The 20983-nt window shown below is 45.5% G+C and overlaps 1 protein-coding gene across 1 annotated transcript in view; it reads right to left on the reverse strand.

The window, feature by feature from the left end:
• The window catches only part of DOCK2 (dedicator of cytokinesis 2), a 427333-nt gene that overhangs the window by 51300 nt on the left and 355050 nt on the right, over window positions 1-20983 (reverse strand). The window contains 3 exon segments of the mRNA XM_003936169.4: window positions 2200-2217; window positions 2219-2283; window positions 11511-11659. Of these exon segments, the coding sequence (XP_003936218.2) occupies window positions 2200-2217; window positions 2219-2283; window positions 11511-11659 (232 nt within the window).

The following is a 20983-nucleotide window of genomic DNA, read 5'->3' on the forward strand; positions in this document are numbered from 1 at the left end:
CCTGCTGATCATCTAAGACCGTTGCAGAGCCCCATCCACTTATAAAAATGGAAATTGCCAGCACTATACATGGTTTCACTTCTGGTCAATACTTAGATTTTCTTGTTTAGAACTTTAAGATAAACATGGACTCAGCCAGAACATTGTTTATTCCCCCTGGATACATCAGTCTCCAGATCCACCTGAGGGGCAGACGGTGGGTTTCTCCTTCTGGCAAAATGGCATTTACATTCTAGGTGTTTAGTGAGGTCCATCCATGGTGACAGGAAGGGGACAGGGGCACTGCCTGGGGCACCATCCTGCCCTCTGGGCTCTGCCTGGTTGGGCAGGGTCAGGAGGCTCATTGTGGGGGTCAGAGCAAGGCCTTCAGTTTGCTTTTGTTTCGAAATTAAAATATTTGAAAAGGATTGGAGAAAGAATCCAAACCAGAGTGATTTCAGAGAATCGTACAAATCAGAGAATATGCAGTTAGCGAGAATTGGGGATGTCTGGGCCATGTTCCTAAGCCTTAGGAGAAGCCCGCACAGAAGAAGGGGGCAATTACCAAGCTGTTAAAGACAGAAACTGGGAGCAAGGCCTGGAGATGGAAGCATATTTATGAAGCATTTACCTGCTGTGTGTCAGATGCTTTATAATTATTCAGTTCTCAGGATAACCACAGGAGCTTATTATTCCTATTTCAGAAATGGGGATACTGAGGCCAGAAATGTGTGATTCATGTGAAGTCTTGCAGCTGCTAAGTGGTAAAGCCAGGACCAAAACTCAACGTCTTTCTTCAAAGATATACAAGTGGCTGATAAGCACATGGAAAGATGCATAACCCTGTGAGTGTACTGAAAGTCAATGAATTCTACACATCACGGAAATGCAATTTGAAACCACAATGAGAAATCATTGCACACCTGCTGGGGTGGCTGTAATCAATAAGACAGATATTAACAAGTGTTAACAAGAATGTAGAGAAATTGAAACCCTTATGCATTACTGGTAACGATATACATGGAGCTGTCAGTTTGGAAAATAGTCTGGTTGCTCCTCAGAAGGTCAAATATAGGTACCATATGATCCAGCAATTCCATTGGTAGGTATATACTCAAGAGAAGTGTAAATGTATGTCCACACAAAAACTTGTACATGTGTGCTCACAGCAGAATCAATACTAATTGTCAAAACGTGGAAACAGCCTAAATATGCATCAACTGAGAGATTAATAAACAAAATGGGGTACATCCGTATGGTAGAGTATTTGGCAATTAAGAGATATGAAATATTGAAACATGCTACAACATGGATGAACCTTGAAAATATTATAAGCAAGACTGAATAAAGAGCAATGGTGGCCTAGGGCTAGGGAAGATGGGGGAGTGTTTGTGTGGGTGGGTGTGTGTGTGCATGTTGGCAGAGCAGTGGCTAAGGGGTGCACAGTTTCTTTTTAGGAGTAATGAAAATGTTGTAAAATTGATTGTGGTGATGGTTAGCAACAGAGCTCTGTGAATATACTCAGAGACAATGAATTGTACCCTTTGGGTAAATTGTATGGCATGTGAATTATATCTTGAGAAAGCTGTTAAACAATGTCCTGACTCCAAGTCCGTGGTCCTGGGCATTGTTCTCTGTCCACTGTCTACTGCCTGCCCTGGCCTGGGAGCTGGAGGCCGGCACAGCCAGTTTCAGGATGCGGCTTGTCCACCCCACTATCTTGTCCTAGTTTCCTTGAACAATGTGCTTACTTCCCTCAGCCTCAGGGCCCACCTATGTGAAATGGGCATCAAAGCCAGTAAGTGTGATTAAAGGAGGTATTACAAAGTCCATTGCACAATAGGATGCTAAGTTATTATGTGCATTTAATAAACGTAGTTCATGACCAACATCTGTCACAAATTTAAGAAAAGAAGGGAAAAATAGCAACCACTATTCCACAGTTAAGATGTAATGAAAGTAGACATTTTGGTGGATTATTTCCTCTTCCCAACACAGCAAAGATTCTTTTCATCTGGCCCATTCTATCAGTTCCAAAAAACTGGACACTGCAGAGAGAAATATGAGGTTTCTTCCAAAAATGCAATTTTACCCACACCCATGAGCCTCTAGATCGATCTCCAGGAGAGGACAGAGTCATTGGAGCCCCCTGGAGTTCTAAGCCCTCCCGCCTCACCTGACCTTCACAGGCTGTTCCTCCATAGGAGGCACTGGACTTACATTGACTCCAGCAGCTGTGTACTGCTCATCGCCTCGGCCCCCTTCCACCTCGTGGTCCAGCTTCAGGATGATTTCATTTTCAAACTGAAGATGCAGGAGACAAAAATCAACAATAACGTTAGAAGGTTGAAGACTGAAAGTCAATTCATGATTTCAACCAAAGCTTTATGGAGCCCTCATTATCTCCCAGGTTGAGTGCTGGGATCTGAGACTGCAAAACGGAACAGAATACTATGTCTACCTTTTGGAAATGCCCAGAGAGTGCAGAGGAGCAATGGCTGACAAGTGCTGGAGAAAAGGAGACAGACAGACAGAGAGAGAGAGAGAGAGAGAGAGAGAGAGAGACACGGAGAGAGAGCAGGAGCGGGAGGAAGGGAGGAGAGTCAGGAAAGACTTCTCACAGCCCATGGTATTTGAGCATGTTTTCAAAGGTTAAATAGAAATTTTGCAGAAAAAGGAAAAGGGCAACGACATCTCAAGAAGACAGCACCGCCGGGCGCGGTGGCTCAAGCCTGTAATCCCAGCACTTTGGGAGGCTGAGGCAGGTGGATCACGAGGTCGAGAGATTGAGACCATCCTGGTCAACATGGTGAAACCCCGTCTCTACTAAAAATACAAAAAATTAGCTGGGCGTGGTGGCGCGTGCCTGTAATCCCAGCTACTCAGGAGGCTGAGGCAGGAGAATTGCCTGAACCCAGGAGGCGGAGGTTGCGGTGAGCCGAGATCGCGCCATTGCACTCCAGCCTGGGTAACAAGAGCGAAACTCCGTCTCAAAAAAAAAAAAAAAAGAAGACAGCACCACATGTGCAAAGGCATGGAAGTGCATGAGGGAGCTCAGATTCTTCAGGGAATGCCATGTTTCCTTGACAGCTATTGTTTCTGCCTGCTTGGCATTCCTTCATTTCTTTCTCCATATTTTGGTGATCATATCAGTCCTAACCGCAGTCCTTGGGGCTCTGGTGGGCTGAGCTTCCCTCCCTAGTTCCAGGTGTGGAGACCCGACACAGCCCTAGCTCCTAATCAATATATTTCATTGCCAAGGTCCCCGGATTAATAAAGGTCTGAACTGAGACAGTGAGACTCTAAATCTGAGGCTTTACTGGAACTCAGCAAAATGAGTCTTTCGGCTCAACCTGAAGGTGGAAGGTCATGAGCCTGAGGCTGCCGCTGACCACAGTGAAAGAGGCTGTCTGAGAATGAAACCAATACAGAGGCAAGCAGAGAGGGGAAGATACAGACAGACAGAGAACTGATGCCATTTGTGAGCCTCCGCATTCAGCCACACCTGACTTATCTATCAGCCAGTTTGAATCGGAGTTTTGTTACCTGCAAACAAAAATATGCTGAAAAATACTCATAAGACATGGAGCAAATCAGGTCTCAGAGAGTTAAGACTGGTGTCAACAGTAATGATCAGAGATCAGATCAGGTAAGTGATCAGAAAGCAAGTATCCATCTACAGCGCCACCAAATCGTGTTGCATGGAAGCCACAGAAAGTTTTGTCTCCCTGCTTTCCATGTTAAGAAGCATTTCACCCATTGGAGTGCATGGCTTATTCAATACATTTTTTTGAAGTCACACTGTGTCTTTTTAACATGATTTTGATGCAAAATGGTTTGTATCGTTTTAGTATTACACCCTGAAGAGTCCATCCAAATCCACCCTTCCCTCATTTTACCATTAAAAAAGAAACTGGCACCTGAAGAGGGAAAGGGGTCTTGGCAAAAGCCACTGAGTCCAAAAGAGGACTTGGGGAGTCCTGGCTTCTAACTCGACCTCTTCACACTCAGTCTTCATAATACTTCATGAAGTCTGGAGGTCCCTGATCACCTTTAAATGTGGCAGTGGATGAAAAGCAGCCAGCCCTTGCTTGGTACAACCCTCAGTGTCAGTTTATTACAGATGAAGAAGTAAAGGCTCAGAGAGTTTAAGTGACCTGTCTAAGGTCTCAGATGAATGGCAGAGACCTTTAGCAGGCTCTTTCCTGTACATAAAGGATAGAGCCCCATGGAGCTGGAATCTTTAGGTGATGAAAAGGCAGGGACCAGATTCATTCTTCCCTCTGGTTCACACATCATCCATGATGCCATTGTCCCCTCACTTTTGTGCATAAAGGGTCAAAGGCGTGGACCAAAAGTTTGTACTGATACAGAACAAATGCCAAAGAATTTCCCATGAGTTGCCACAGTTGGGGAAGACTTATTGAAGGAGATATACTGAGCCTGGAAAGATGGGTAAAGCTGACAAATGTGAAAAGGAAGGTATTCCAAATGGGGGAAATGGTGTGAGTCAAGGGGCCGAGGTGGGAATGAGGAGAAAAATGAGGACAACAGTTCACTTTGAGCTGAGAGGGATGGATGTATGGACAAATGAAAGGGAGAGAGGAAAGGAAGAAGGGAGGAATGGAGGAGGGAGGGAGGAAGGGAGGGAGGGAAGGAGGGAGGGAGGGAGAGAGGTTGGGAAGGTGAGAAGGAGGGAGGAGAGAGAGGGAGGGAGGGTGGGAAGAACGGAGGAGAGAGAGGGAGGGAGGAGAGGAAGGGAAATAAATAACAGACACCTAGATGAGGCCAGTGCGGTAAGGGTCTAGACTGGCAGGCTGCAAATGAGTCATGCCCCTTCTATGGTATATCCTGTCAAGCATTATATCTGTGTTGAATATTATCCAATGTCAACGGCTGGGGACTATCATGCTGAGAGATGTCTTCTCTGCCAAGCCTAGAGCAGGAAGAAATATAGCCAATGGACTACACAATGAGTCTGCTGTGAAGCTGTCTGGCTTTAAATCCCTCCCCACTTCCCTCTGCCATCTTGGGAAAGCTGGTAGGTCTTTCTAATCCTCAGTGTCAGGATTTAGATCAGGGGCCAGTAAACATTTTCTGTAAAGGGCCAGATGGTAAATAATTTAGGCTTTGCAGGCCAAAGGGTCTTTGTGACAACTACCCAACGCTGCTGCTGTAGCACAAAAACAGCCCTAGACAACACATATACACATTGGCATGGCTGTATTCCAATAAAACTTTATTTACAAAAGCAGATGGAAGGAAGGATTTGGCCTGTGGGCCAGAGTTTGTCTACCCCTTATCAATATAACGGGAATAGCAGTAGTACCTACAGAGTGGAGTAGTTAGAGGGTGCAGAGATTTTACACATAAAGCGCTAGCAAAGTGCCTAACATGAAGTGTACACTGTGCTTGATTGACTTGTTATCACCACTGATGTGATTGTTATTCCTGCCGAATGTTACTGGAAAGCATCACAGGCGGAGAAAACCAGCATGTTTTCTTGTCTGAGTGGTTCACTGGGAAATGCTGGCATGATTCCCCTCGGTGAGCTGAACTTTTCTCTGGAGCAGAGACATGGTTGAGGTAAATAAGCACTTGTCTCAGGGTCACAAAAGAGCCTGCCAGGAGGGAAATTACAGGGTGCCAGGGAGCCTGTAGAGACAAATGCTACCACACCACCGTGCCCGAGCCCTTGGGGTGAGCTAGAGGGGTAAAGTCTCAGTAAGGCACATCCCAGGGTCAGTGCTGTGCTCAGAAATGGCTATGATCACTGACCTTGGCATTGAATAGACTTGGTTTGAGTCTTGCTTTGTCTGTTTTCTCGGTCCTGTGACCTCAGGCCAGTTAAGAAACATTTCTGAGGCTTAATTTGCTCATCTGTTAAATGGAGATTTGAAATAGCATCTCCTTCATAGTGGTACCATAACAAATTAAAGGGCAAACACATGTAAAAGGCACTTGGCACATAGTAAATGCTCAGTAATTGCTAGCAAAGCTCATTATGCTATGTCATTGTGCTGTCATTCTCATCACCACAGGAATCATACTCTCATTTAATTTTTACAACAGCCAAGGAAGAAGAATATCAGCATCCCCATGTTACAAATGAGGAGACTGAGGCAATGTAGGACCTTGGCCTGGAGTGCTAATGGATGAACTTGAGCTAGGGTAGGCCCAAGGTCCAATAGAAGAAGGCTCTCCCCACTGGGTGCAGTGAATCATGCTTGTAATCCCAGCACTTTGGGAGGCCGAGGTGGGTGGATCACAAGGTCAGGAGTTTGAGACCAGCCTGGCCAACACAGTGAAACCCTGTCTCTATTAAGAAAACAAAAATTAGCTAGACATGGTGGCAGGTGCCTGTAATCCTAGCTACTTGAGAGGCTGAAGCAGGAGAATCACTTGAACCTGGGGGGCAGAGGTTGCAGTGAGTCGAGTTTGCACCACTGCATTCCAGCCTGGGCGACAGAGTGAGACCTCATCTCAAAAAAAAAAAAAAGGCTCTCCCAAACATACACTCCATCATGATGCTGTGATAGTCCTTACCCACAACTGTGTCGCCATGCAGAGCTGAGGATGTAGCTCTGGTCTCTCCAAGTTACTTCCATTTTCATCCTCAGCTACATGACTGCATCACATCATTGACTCCTTACCCCATGGCTATGAGGTGGATGTTTGCTAATAAGTATACACAGATTTGTATTGGGCCACTGCAGAAGTCAGAGTCTACAGAGGCCCAACACAAATCTTAAGGAGTCCTAATCAAGAAAAAAGGGGTGAACTCCAGGCGCCCAGACCTCCTTCCTGGGCCTCCCTTTTCCAGGAGAACGGCCTAACAGGGGCCTCGTGTTTGCTTCGTGCCTTCCCTGCATTGCTTTTCCTGCCTCTCCTGGCTGCTTTAAAACATCTTGGCTATTTTTTACCATCTTGTTTTCCAAGAATGTTTTCTGATGGGAGCCCAGCCCTGTAGAACTGTGCGATTTGGGGAATAACTGCTCTTCCTCACATGTCTGGTGCTAACTTCGACATGGGAAGGGCAGAGATGGTTAGAGGCCTGGATGTCAGAGAGATGACAAGGATGACATCGACACCAGTAAGTCTGCCTTTGACCACCTCTGTTATGAAACGCCAGTTATCCTGGGTGGAAAGAAATACAGTCAGGAGGAATCTGGGAGAGAGAGTGCCATGTGAAAAGCGGTGTCTGTGGAAGTCAGTGCAGCTTTCTAATTTTCTTTGAGTTGTCTGGTCTCTAATTGTTCCAATTCATCCCCCCAAAGAGCTTGGGATGGGAACCTGTAATGGCAGTATGATACCCACTTTACAGATGAAGAAACTGAGGCTGAGAGAGGTTAAATAACTTACCCACATTTATTCAGCTTCTAAGAAGTAAGCTTAGCTGAATCCAAACCACTGCACTCAGAAGAGCAAGTCCTCAGTACAGATTTACTGAATTGTTGTAATCTTTCCACATTATGTTCTAAAGAATTTAAATCATCAGCTTACTCCATGACAAGACGCAGTCTCAGTGGAATCCACCAACATGGCTATCTCCATCTACTAATTCATTCAGTGAGCAATATGGAGCTCCTACGGTGTTCAGGCACTGTTCTAGGTGCTGCTGTCAGATACTATCTCCTCTTCTTTCTCTTAGAGAAGAATTCTCTCTGGGATCTCCCGTCTGCTGAGGGCTCAGACCCTCATGCTGACTGATACACAGTCCTGTTCTATAATATGCATCCAGCTAACCAGTCTCTAAGGTCTCTATACCCCAGGACTCTCATTCATTCCCATGAACAGTATGCAGAACACCTACGTGCCCTCCTTCCACAAAGATTTGGCCAGCAAGACAGCTGTTTTGCCCAGTGCAAGGGGATTACTAGAGCAATATTAGAAACCCCCACTACTCTATGTTATAAAAACATTTGCTGCAATGTACCTCCCTGTGCTGACTAGGTTCCCCTGAATGTCGTGGCATGGGGGTCTAAATGCCTCCATCCATTTATTCTGGGAACACTGACATGGATCTCCACCACATGGATCTCAGGCACTTGACAGGGACTGGGAGTTCAGGACTGAGAGATCAGTTTTGGCCCTCAAGAGCTCACAGTCTGCTGTGAGAGGCAGACCTATGAGTAGGCAATTGTGCTGTGTGGGACAAGTGTGACGACTGCTCAACCCAGGCAGGACGAGATACGTTTCACTGTGGCTGGCATGTGTCCTGGCCAAGCCAGCCATGGTGGGGTCCATCCAAGGCCCTCTTGCTGCAACTGCCTTTCCACAACCCCACCAAGGGAATCATGTGGCGTACCAGGGATGGGACATCCAGTCCTAGACAATGGACAGAGACCCCCAAGATGGTCTGGGATGAGGTGCTGCGCTCATGACGGGTAAATGTCATCAGTCAAACCCATCAGCTGTATATGAAATTTGGGTGAGAGGAGGAGACAGGGCAATCTGGCATTGAGGTTGCAAGAAGAAACCCAGAGCAGAGAGACAGCTTGCCCTGGAGTCACTTCTTGTTCAGCCCCCAGAACCCTGAGCCACTTAGCGTCTAACACCTTCCTGTCCCCACTCTAGCCTGTGTAGACTTGGTTTGAGCAAATCTTTGTCTGTTGTACCCAGATGAATCACTGCCCAGGATGTAGGAAAGCCTTTCCCCAAAAGCCTCCGCCGAAGGGTGTCTAGGATCTCCTCGGGAAAAGATATAAAAGGAAGAGCCCATACAAAGGAATGAGAGCTAGAGAACTTCAAGAAGCTGGCATCAGGCCAGAGGGCTTGGTATGAACTGGGAGCAAAGCCCTGCTTCCTGGGATTCAGCAGGCTGTCACGCCCTCCATTTCCTGGAGACTTCTTCCATGACTGCTTACTATGAACCAAAGCCATGCCTGGGACCGCTTATCCCACAGCTGAGCTCCAATGAAGCATGCCGGCTGGTTTTCACATGGGCATCTGCCTCATTAGTCAGCCTGATTGTCCCGTCTCTTTTGATAAGGGAGCAGCGAGGAGAAGTGATTGGGGAACATGCTCAGAATGCACACTGGAGCAAGGAGTTGAAGGAATGACACCATACAGAGAAAACAGGTGGGTGTATGCCACAGAGAAACCAAGATAAGCAAATCCTTTAGAGAATGAAAATCACACTAGAGTGAAACCCTCTGAGGCTGCCAATCACAGCTGTCAGGTCGCAGTCCAGGCAATGACCAGGTCTTCTTTCTTTTTGGGACCCTGTACACCATCGGACACTTTGTATGTTTCTTCTGCACAACTATTCCCAGGAACTCTTCTAAGGCACCAGCTGACCTCAGAAGTGGGTCTGAGGGTAAGTACAATGCCCTTCATCTCATGGTGTGTGCCCTTCAGTGGTCCCAAGCTGCACAGACCTTGCTCCCACTTAAAAGGCAGCAAATTCCAAGCCACCTGCAAACACGCAATGCAAGCTTTCACCCTCCACTACCCAACTGCTCAGATATGCCCTCTTTCTCCATTTGACCTATTCAGCCTGATTGCTTTTCAGGCATTTCACAAAGGGGCAGCTGGTCACTAGCCCTTTTGGCACTAGAGTCCCTATAATGCTACCTCTCACAGTGATATCATCATAGCAAACTAGTCTCTTGTTCCTCTCAGAACAACTTTCTCCCACGTGGGATTAATAGGATGGAAGATCCAATCGATGTTTCTTGCACAAATAAATTTAAGAAATTACAGATCTGTTTGCCATGGAAAGTGCCTTGACTCTGTTAATATGCACTGGGAATCTCTAAGAGGGGTTCCAACATGCAATGGTTTCCCAAGGTATTTAACCTTGAAACCTCTTTCCATGGAGCATCTTGTTGGATTCGCACTCCATAGACATATTTAGGGAAAGCACTGCTCTAGCAGATACTATTCAGCCAGAATTACTGGGAGATACTGGTGGCTGGAGAGTACAGGGTTCCAGCGTGGGTTTCAGAATCATAGCCACCTGCTTCTTGTAGCCTCTGTTCTACTACTTTCTTAATGTGTGACTTTCAGCAAATGACAACAGCTTTCTATGTCTCAGTTTCTTTTCATCTTTAAAATGGGGAAGATAATGTTACCTACTTCATAGGGTCGTAGTCTAAAAAAGACTACATGAACTAATATATAGAAAATAGTTGCCATATGCCTGATACGCAGTAAATACCTAAAGTCAGTCATGATCATCATCATCATCGTCGTCATCATTAGATGCAGATGAGGAAGATGAAAAATGCACAGAAACGAGTCTAAAGCAAGGCAGTAGATAATAGTTATACCTTAGACATAAAACGGCAGGAATGGGGAGAAAAGCCCTCTCCTAGGTGACATGGCATTTGGATGGGCTTTGCAGGATCAGTAGGAGCTTAGAAGGTGTTGGCAGGCAGGGTTGTGACTGTGCAGAGAAGTAGCAGGAAGAAAAAAATTCACGAAGGACACCCACAGAGGCAATGGCATTCAGGTGAGCTGCAGGGATAGCTGGAGAAGAGGTGAGGTACGGAAGACTTGGAGAGGATGGCTGAGTTCTTCAGAAGGCCGGAGCAGGGAGGACTGTGGATACTGGCTGGAGGGTATGGGCTTTATTCTGCAGGGTATTAATGGGTAAGAAAGGGCAATATCCCTAGGGATCTTAAGGACGGGCAGTTTGGAATCTGCTGCCTTGTAAGTGCCCATTTTAAGGCAGAATATGGTAGGAATGAGAGGTAGAAGCCCTGGAGGAGGGAGGAGAATGAGCAGATCAGTTAGTGGTAAGACTTAGTGAGGCCATGGGGCAGAGAGAACAGGGACTGAGACCTGAGGGAACTGCTCAGGCAGCCTTGATCGGACTGAAAGACCAACTTTCCTGAACAGGGTAAAGTCACTGAGCAGTGCCGGGAGCCAACTGCAGAGATTGGTGCTTCTTCCACTGCCAGAGCTCCCAGTGTGACCGGCCTGGGAAATGGACCTCTTTCTTGAAGTATGATCAGATATTCACTGACAATATTTGGCCAATGGCTCTTGTGTTTCACTGAAGTTCTGGTGCCCTCCATGCTGGGGGCAGCCTCCTATTCCCACACAGATCCACAGGTACCTCGTGAGCAACATGTCCCTAACTGTTTGCTATCAGATTTGATGTGTGAGTAAGCATGACACGTGGCAGGGTTGGCTTATTCTAGATAACATAGATCTGCTGGGTCAGTCAAGTACCAGACAAGAGTGGGTGCCAGAGTGGGACAGGTGGGATGGGTAGGAGGGTTTGCCCTGTGAGCACAGTTAGGGAATCATTAGCTAGAGACGTGGGGTTCTTAGCCTTCTGAGAAAGAGACTAAGCAAATACACAGCAAGAAAGTGCATTTTCATCTTGTCCTCGGATGGAAAGTGTGATAGAATACTGACCAAATCTGATCTGCCAGCTCATTCTGAGCCCATGAATAAATCTCCCTATACTGCCACGGAGCCTCTCAATGAAGCTCAGGGAGATGGAATGAGGATATCATTATGGGAAAATGGGCTGGGGATTAGGGATGCTGGCATGAGTTTCCGGCCTCATTTTTTACCTTTTTGAAATCCCCACTTCTTTGATATTCACACAGCATCATGTCGAAGAAGATTGGTATGGTGGCTTTCCGCAGCTCAGCCTCGGGGATAAGTGTCATCTCTAATATAGGTCCCACCATGCCTGGGATGAAGCAGATTTTGTTCTGACCTGAAAGAAAAGAGGAGCATGAACACATAAAACAGATCCTCCCCAGACCAAGTCTTGTGAAAGACAAAAAGGGAGACATTATAGTAACAATAATAGTTAACACTTATATAGTTGTTTACCATGAGCCAGTCACCGTTTTGAACACTTAACATGTATTAACTCCCATTAGAGCGCGTGCATTATCCAAAACAAGCCCCATTGTTAAGGCTAATAACACGGGCAGGCGTGTGGAAAGCACTTCACTGTTTACAAGAGTTTTCACCTGCATCATCTGCTCCGCAAATAGGCCCATGATGGAATATGTTAGAGATGGCAAAGCACAGGTACAGTTGAAATTATGTCTGTCTGCAACACAGGCCGTGTTGCCGAGATTTTTAAAATGGGCTTTTACCAACTGTTTTATGAAATGAGAAAAGCAAAATTTTCTACTAAGAGCCTGGTATAATAGTGTGGTCGGCGGAACAGGGAGATTTAAAACATAGCTTGAGGATCAGATAAACCACAACTTCTTGTTTCTCCTGCCTCATTTCAAGGCATTCCCTCCATCCTCTCCCCTGGCTCCTGGCATTCTAGCCTAGCTGGGGTGGCTCAAATGTCACAATTTCACATTGCTTCCCCCATAGCAAGGTCTGTGCACATAACACTCCTTTGTTGAGAATACTTTTCTCTGCCTGCTCCCTAACCCACTACCCATTACTACGTAGCTCCCCCTAGATAGGTGCTATCTTAGCTTAAACACTCCTTCCTCTGGGAGAAAATCCCCCTCCCTACACCACCTCCCACCCTTAGCTAGAAAAGATACCTTGCATTGCCTCTTTACGTTTTGCCAGTTTTGAAATGATGTCTTTATGTGCCGAATCACTAGAGACCATGTATGTTCTCCTCATTATGTCTACAGCATTAAACATAGGACTTATTAGATGATCAGTGAATACCTGCTGAATGAGAAAATAAATTTGTCTAGCTCCTACATTCCCTGGCTGTGGAGCTTAAATTTGTGTCTCTTAAAAATGCAATAGCGATGCCCAGCTGTTAAGATCTTGTAAAAATATGTCCGCATGTACTTAGCACAGAGCCCAGAAGAATCAGTGCCACTGGCTGGGGCGGTGTTGTCCAGGGGTTAAGGGCACCAAATCTGGAGCTAGCTGGCCTGCATACGTAAACTGACTCCGCTATCAACTATAGCTGTGTAATGCTGAGCAAGTTTGTCTCACCTCTCGGGGCCCCAGTGTCCTCCTCTGTAACTTGGAACAATAACAGCATTTATCTTGTAAGGTTGTTGTAAAGAATCAAAGAATAAATGCGTGATTGTTTAGCAATTGCCCAGGACAATGCTTGGCACATAGCCCACTTTCTACAGCATTAGCTATTAATATTATCTTTGTGATGTTGGGTCAAAATGAACCACAAAGGGCAGCCTCATAGAGCAGGACTGAGCAGAATCTTCAGAAAATACGCATCAGAAGTGGCAGATAGGGAATAAAGAGGAGCACTTACGAATTGCAGGGACTTCCTGAGAAGTGAGGGTCAGCATATTCAAGCAACCCTATCACTGAAGCTAACACCCTCTATATTTCATCAGCTGCTGCCTCCTTCTCCTCTGAGTTTAGGAGCCCATCCTGCTTTTATCATTGGCAGGATGAACATTTGTGGTCCTTGCCTAGGGCAGAAACTCGAGTGGTATGGCATGTAGCCTGGCACAGCTGCTTTTGATTAAAGCTCAGAAAAGGAACTGAGAGGGAAAGCAGTAAGAAAATGAATTTTCTTTCAACCTAAATGAGGCTTAATGTTGGAGTAGTTGCCCAAGATTCAGATTTAAAAAAAAAGCATCATCCCAGGAATATCCTTATCGTCAGTTAGTGAGAATGAAATGGTGGAGTCAGGCAGAGTTGAGTGAAAAATGAAGTCACTTTTCCAGGATATGAGCTTCGTTACATGATGCATTCGGATTACACTTAAGCCTCCGGTCTTCGCTTTGGCCCAAATAGAAAACAATAACAAGAACAACTTACTTTCTGGAAGGTTTATAGTAATTGCTAATCTAGGTTTCAGATTTCGTCCTTCAAGATCCTTTAAGTCTTTTTCAAACCACAATGGGGTTTTAAAATTCAAAGTCAAGTGCAAAAATAGGTAGAAGGTAAATGGGAAACTGTCAGATAAGCCACTATGGAATGGAGAAATTGCTTATGCAACAAAGGCTTTGAGAATACTGGAGGGCATTGGGCATGATAAGGATAAATTTAAGATGGTTTAAAATAAAGGGCAGACATGCTGTAGACCCAGGATTTCTCAAATACTTTTGATCTGCATTCTTTACAGTCAGTTGAGATATTTGGCAGAACAGGCAAAGTGGAGAGGGAAATGGTGATCTCCAAATACGTGTGACCCAATGGCTCTTACAATGCTCCCCAGAGAAATTGTATTCATTTACATAAAAACAGAATTTCAGCACATTGGATTTTGTGTTCAAGTAATCCAAATGCATATGTGTTTGTGTATATTTACATACGTAGATGCACATAGAACATATTTGTGCCTAAAGTGAATACAAACTCATTTGGGGAAAAAAGTGCTCATGCAAGAGGCACACCTGCTGCTGTATTCGAGAAAAGGCGAGGAAGGCCACTTAGGAAGAGGGTCTTTTTCGTGTGACTGAAGCTGAACTTTACTGGAAACATATATCAATTAGAAAAGGCTATTAAAATGCCAATAAGCCAGCAGGAAAAATCCCAATGCCAAATTCCACAGGCTTTGGGAGAGGATCTGGTGGCAATGAGAGCACAGACAGAGCTCAGGTGTGTGCGTGGAAAGGGGTCTCCGGTCTTGCTTTATAATCTGTACAACGGCCTCCTCCAACTCTCCTCCCAGGTGTGGACTGCAGGGTGTCATGCAAAGGTCTGAGGGCACTCAGTGAGATGATGACCTTGAAAAAAACAAGAAGGAAGGAGGAGGGAGCAGGAAGGGAGGGGAGAAAGGAAGGGTGAAAGGAAGGAAAGAAGGAAGAAAGGAAGGAGGAAGGGAAGAAAGGAAGAAAGAAAGGAGGAAAGGAGGAAAGGAGGAAAGGAAGAAAGGAGGGAAGGTGGGAGGGAAGCCTTTGTGAACCTTACTGAGAACAAAGTCCGGCAAGCCATGACCTTCTGAGGCTCACATGGGACAGAAGGGTCTCTCTAAAGCAGGCATCCCCAAACTTTTTACACAGGGGGCCAGTTCACTGTCCCTCAGACCACTGGAGGGCCACCACATACTGTGCTCCTCTCACTGACCACCAATGAAAGAGGTGCCCCTTCCTGAAGTGCGGTGGGGGGCCGGATAAATGGCCTTGGGGGGCCGCATGCGGCCCACGGGCCTTAGTTTGGGGACACCTGCTCTAAAGACTGGCACAGACCCCGCAATGAACAGGGATGAGGGCAAGTTATGACTCTGGATTTCAGAGTCCAACAAGCTTCCTGGGGACTTTGAAATAAAGCTGAGCTAATTTTTTTTTTTTTTTAATCAGTCAATCAGTTCAAAAGGGGAAGAAAAACCACAGATCCACAGATCTCTGTTCCTCTGTCTTAGGCTTGGAAAAGCTCCCTCCTGGTAATGCTCTGAGACAGGCAATCAATTCTCTCCTCATTATTCAGGACTTGCCGAGCCTCAGCTTCCCTCCAGGCCCCATGGAGTCTGTGAGTCTGACAGCCTGGGTCAGGTCCTGCCACTGCCACTCCCTGGCTGTGTGGCATTGTGCTTGTCATTTACCTTCCCTGAACCTCCACAATCTCATCTGTAAAATGAAGATAATAACATCTGCCTGGTAGAGTTGTGGAAGCTTAAGAGTTTGTGCAAGCAAGGGCCCTGCACAGTGTCTGGCGCATTGTAAAAGCTCAGTAAGTGTTGATGCTGCTGCTGCTGCTGGTTAGTACTTTGGGTTCAGCTCTATGCCGAGTTTTAGATTAAGCAATATGAAAAGACAAGGTCTAACCTCATGGAGCTCCCTGAAGCTTTTCATGGAAATTTTCAGGCTGGTCATTTTGTTTGTTCACTTTTAAAGCAAACAGCTGAACTGGGAAAGGGTCAGACAGATTTATCTTCCCTACCATGGCTGACATTCACAACCCTCCACTCTTCACTGTCTCATTGAAATATTTTCTCATCTGTCCTCAAAGATGTTTGAAAAGCCCCAATTGGATCATGTTTATTCATAGCTTTTTTTCCCTATGACTTTCATTGCTCTCAGGATAAAGTGCTACAGGTCTGTCTGGGCCTGTGCTCCCTCCCTCTCCACACCCATCTTGTGCCTCTCATCTGCCCACCCTCTATCCGTCTGCCTCCCACTCCTCCAACACACCCTGCTCTTCCCCCCTTGGGCCTTCCTCTGCCAAAGAGCTCTTCTTCCTTCGCTCTCCTGGACCCCACTCCAAACTCTACCTGACATGTGTCTCTGCAAGTAAACCCTTTCTCATGTTCCAGGGCTGTGCTATTCAGAACAGAAGCTACTAGCCACATAAGTCTTTTGAACACATGAAATGTGGCTAGTCCACTGGAAATGTGCTGTAAGCGTAAAAAATCCACTAGATACTCCAAAAAAGGGGGGAAAACCCTTAGTAACATTTTATATTCATTACATGTTAGTATAACACTTTAGAATATGGGGTTAAATAAATGTATTGTTAAAATCAACTTTACTGTTTAATTTTTGAAAAATATAGACCTAAAGCATTCATAAGTAGGAGGCTTATATTCCATTTCTAAAGAGCAGCACTGCTTGGAGCTCAGAGGTTCTGGCTCTTCCTCACGGAGGCCACCCTTGGCTTATTCACTAAGCAAAAGTCTGTCACTGATTCTCTGGGTGTCCCAATTTTCCACCTACAGCTATTTCTCCTTCACAGCTATCATTAAATAATGCTGCAATTAGTATGTAACTATTTAGTGCAACGAGCACCAGTCCATGAGGTCAGGGGCTGTGTCTCTAACCTGATTTGGGTTTTTAACCTCAGCTACTGGCATAGTGCCTGGCATGTAGAGGATGTGTGTGATAGTTTTCTATGGCTGTTGTTATAAATCACCACAAACTTCGTAAATTAAAACAGTACACATTTATTTTTTTTTTTACCTTTCTGGAGGTTAGAAGTCTGAAAGGGATTGCACAGGGCTAAATCAAGGTCTGGGCAAGACTGAGCTCCTTCTGGAGGATCTAAGGAAGAATCCATTTCCTTGCCTTTTCCAGCTTCTTTTTCCAGCCTCTAGAGCAGGCGTCCCCAAACTACGGCCCTCGGGCCACATGCAGCCCCCTGAGGCCATTTATCCGGCCCCCCGCTGCGCTTCAGGAAGGGGCACCTCTTTCATTGGTGGTGAGTGAGAGGAGCACAGTATGTGGTGGCCCTCCAATGGTCTGAGGGACAGTGAACTGGCCCCCTGTGTAAAAAGTTTGGGGAAGCCTGCCCTAGAGGCTCCCTGTATTCCTTGGCTTGTGGCCCCTTTCTCTGTCTTCAAAGCCAGCAACACAGCTTCTTTAAATCTCTGACTCTGATTTTCTCCAGCTTCCGTTTTTCACTTATAAGGGTGCTGTACTTTTACTGAGCCCACCTGGATAGCCCAAGACACTCACCATCTTCAAGATCCTCAATTTAATCACACCTGAAAGTCGCCTTTGCTGTGTCAGGTAACATATTTCACAGGTTCCAGGGATTAGGACATGGACATCTTTGGGGAGCCTACCACAGTGTTTGATGTTGGTTATTAAATGAATGAGTAAATGAATGGATGGATGGTCACACTAATTCCATTTCCTATTTAATGCCACCAGCCTGTCCCCAACCCTAGGAAGCCATGTTTGCTTGGGCTCGTTGCTCCCCTGGAACTCCTGCCCTTTCCCTGTCTTTCCTCAGTCCTGACACGGTCCTCCTTCCAATTCAGAAGCCATTTCCCCACACGGAATCATTCTTAGAGTCCTCACTTATATCCCTTTTGCCTGAACTCCTGTGTCCCCACTACACATTGCACTTTGCCACTTTTCCCAACTAGATCATTCCATTCCCTGGAGCTTCGCACTGAGCTGGGCGCTCTGTAGATGCTTAAAAAGTATTGGCTAAATTGCTCTCAAGGCTCGGCCAGGAGCGACCTCCCTATATGGGAGGCTGAGATGCCAGACACTGGAATGTATCTTTCTTTCCTACAATGACTGTTAACACAGCAGCTCAGTAATTAACCCAAGTGAATGTGGGAGGGTTAAGTGCAAAGTCATCTGAGCAAAATGTGCATTGCTTCATGCCAAGCAGAAATCAAATGGTATGATGCTACATTATCAGGAAAAGTACATTCCATTTGGCGTTGGCCCAGGATCCAAAACAACAAATGGCATTAACCCCGGAGTGGCTGGCTCCTTAGCAACATGTCATCCTTTTCCCCATGAAGACCTCCCTGCCCATACCTCCTCCCCCAAAACAACACTCACACACAATTTGTGTAGACTTTCCCTTGAAGAATGTTAAATAATCCTCAAGCCTGAGATTATAGCTTTGCAATTAGCTATCTTATAATCACAGGGTTGCTCAAGTTGTTCTTGATGAGAAGAAGAAGATGATGATACTGACGATCATCATTATGATGCCCTGATTGCTTCTGGCCTTAAAACAAAATTTAAAAAACTAACATGCAGTATGATTTACTCATTATCGATGGTCTTTGAAAAATGTAGACCATTGGTTATTTTACACCCTTTGCAATAATTTGCATACACTTTGAAAAAAAATTATCGGTAAAAACATTGCACTTGGGATCAAGAGACAAGCTCTTTTGGCCTCAATTCAGTCAATGACTTGTTTTTGACCTTGGGAAGGTCCTTGTATTTCTCTTGGCCTCACTTGGCAATTTTACCTATAAAATCAGCAAGATCAAATTAGATGATGTATCAGTTAGGGATGCAACAGAAATCTGACTACCATGACTAAACCAAAGATTTAATTTTCTTGTTTAATAAGCAGCCAAAAGATGGCCAGTCCAGGGTGGGCTCAGTGGTTCACGCCTGAAATCTCAGCACTTTGGGAGGCCAAGGCGGGCAGATTATGAGGTCAGGAAACAGAGACCATCATAGCTAACACAGTGTAACCCTAGCTCTACTAAAAATACAAAAAATTAGCTGGGCATGGTGGCATGTTCCTGTAATCCCAGGTACTCTGGAGGCTGAAGCAGGAGAATCATTTGAACCTGGGAGGCAGAGGTGGCAGTGAGCCAAGATCGCACCACTGCTCTCCAGCCTGGGTGACAAAGCAGACTGCATCCAAAAAAAAAAACTATGGCCAGTCCAGAGCTGCTTGTTCATCCTCGGAATGTGAGTTTTGTCCGCATAGCTTTCAGATGGCTACTGCCCCTCTAGCCATATTGTTCTTTTCCAGAAAGGAAGCGTGGAGAGGGCTATGGGCAAAAATGTGTTTTGTTCATTGAATCTGTCCTCTCCCTGGTTTTTTTTTTTTTTTTTTTTGGTCTTGTTTTGTTTTTAATCAGAAAAAAATACTTTCCAGTAGCCTCAACAGGTATGTTTCTGCTGATTCTCATGGTACAAACTTGGGATACTTGGCTGTTACCTGCTACAAGGCATTGTTAATGGCGCAAATTGCAAACCTACAAAACAGAATCCTGGATTCAGGTAGCCAGGAAGAAGACGAGCCTGGTTCTTCAGCTCCTTTTGCCCTTCTAATAAATACCTTCTCTGATTAAGGCAGCTACAGTCAATGCCTCTTTTTTGCAACCAAACCCCAATCCCTGATAGATATATCTTTTAATTGCATTAATTCATCCTACAGATTTTTGCTAACAGCAGGGAGTCTGTGGTGCTTCAGAGAAAACACTCTGGCCAAGGTGTTTGTCCAGTTTCTGCCTCTAACACACTACCTGATCTGTACAAACACCTTCTCTCTGGACCTCAGTTTCCTCATTGGTAAAATAGTGGATTGGACCAATCAGTTGCTTCCAACTATTTTCTGCAGTGCCCAGGACTTCCCCCTAGAAAGCCCTCTAAAAGGGAAGTTCAAGAGCAACCTGTTATAATGGGGTCTGGGTCTCCCACCTCACTTCAATTACAATAGCCCTGCTTTCATCCAATTTACTTAAGCATGAGAATTTTTTTTTATTGGTCCTCAGTTAAAAATAAATGTTTGAAAAATGCTGGACAATATGATCTCTGAAGAGCCCTTCCAGCTCCGATGTTATGTGATTCTAAGTAGGTGGAATATTTGGTAACAACTTTTCATTCATCAGCAAACTTGGGAGTACAGGAATGCCTGCCAAAGCATAATCTATATCTAAATAAAATCTTCTGTGTGCAAAACAATGGCAATGAAGGACATTCAGAAAAGAGCAGGCCATGTGGAAGGACCTGAAACAAACAAAGCCCAGATCCCTGTTTTGCGATTCTGGCAATGCCTGGGGTGTAGAGCTGGGAAAGGAAGCCCGCCACAGCTTTATGCAGCCTCTGCTGTTGTAGAGCAAATAATGCAAACTTGGAAGTGAACTGAATCTAGGTCCATCGTGTGTTGGACACATCTGATGTTTTGAAAACTTTCAATTATTTATCATTACCATTCATAAATTGGAAAATACATTGAAAAACCCAGTCTCCTGGCTTCTTTTGAAAAACTGAAAGGTATGACAACATCGGGATTGCATTTCAGTAGCACAGCAATTAACTGGAGAGGAACAGCGACTGTCTTGTTTTCTCCGCATGGGCATGCCATCTTCACTTTGCTGCAGGCCCTTACTCTTTCTCCTGTTCCTGACCCTGAGGACAGGTGCTGGCTGCTGGCTGGGCCTATGCTTGCATGATGTTTCCCCATTCCCCTCCCATTGCAAAGCAATGGTAAATAAAACATCAATTATTTCCTATATCCCAGTCCTTACTCACAGTGGAGAAGCAAAAGATAGACTGAGTAAGACATGCCTTTCTAAAAAAGGGGGCAGAGATGGTACCCTCTCCTCCCAGGGGACACTTGGCAGTGTCTGGAGACTTTTTTGATTGTCACCACTAGGGAGGATGCTACTAGCGTCGCAGAGAGTAGAGGCCAGGAAGAATAGAAAAATTCAGTTCCAACCCGATGCGGCCAGGATGACAGTAATGAGGAAGAACTCTGATGTGGGTGTGGTGGCCTCCATGGCTCCAGTTACCCCAGCTTGTACTCTTATGACCCTCATAAATACTCTGTGAGGGTGCTTATTTCCCCAACTTAGGCCTGGTAATGCCAAGTCCCCTTGTTTTAGGCCTTGTAGCATGTAAATGTCAGAGCAAGGCCCAAGGCAAAGATGTGGCAGTCTGCTCTGGGCTTGGGTCCTTGGCTTTGCCTTAGGCTTTGG

The sequence above is a fragment of the Saimiri boliviensis genome, chromosome 20 (genome assembly GCF_048565385.1).
Source record: "Saimiri boliviensis isolate mSaiBol1 chromosome 20, mSaiBol1.pri, whole genome shotgun sequence".
In the NCBI taxonomy this organism is placed as follows: Eukaryota; Metazoa; Chordata; class Mammalia; order Primates; family Cebidae; genus Saimiri; species Saimiri boliviensis.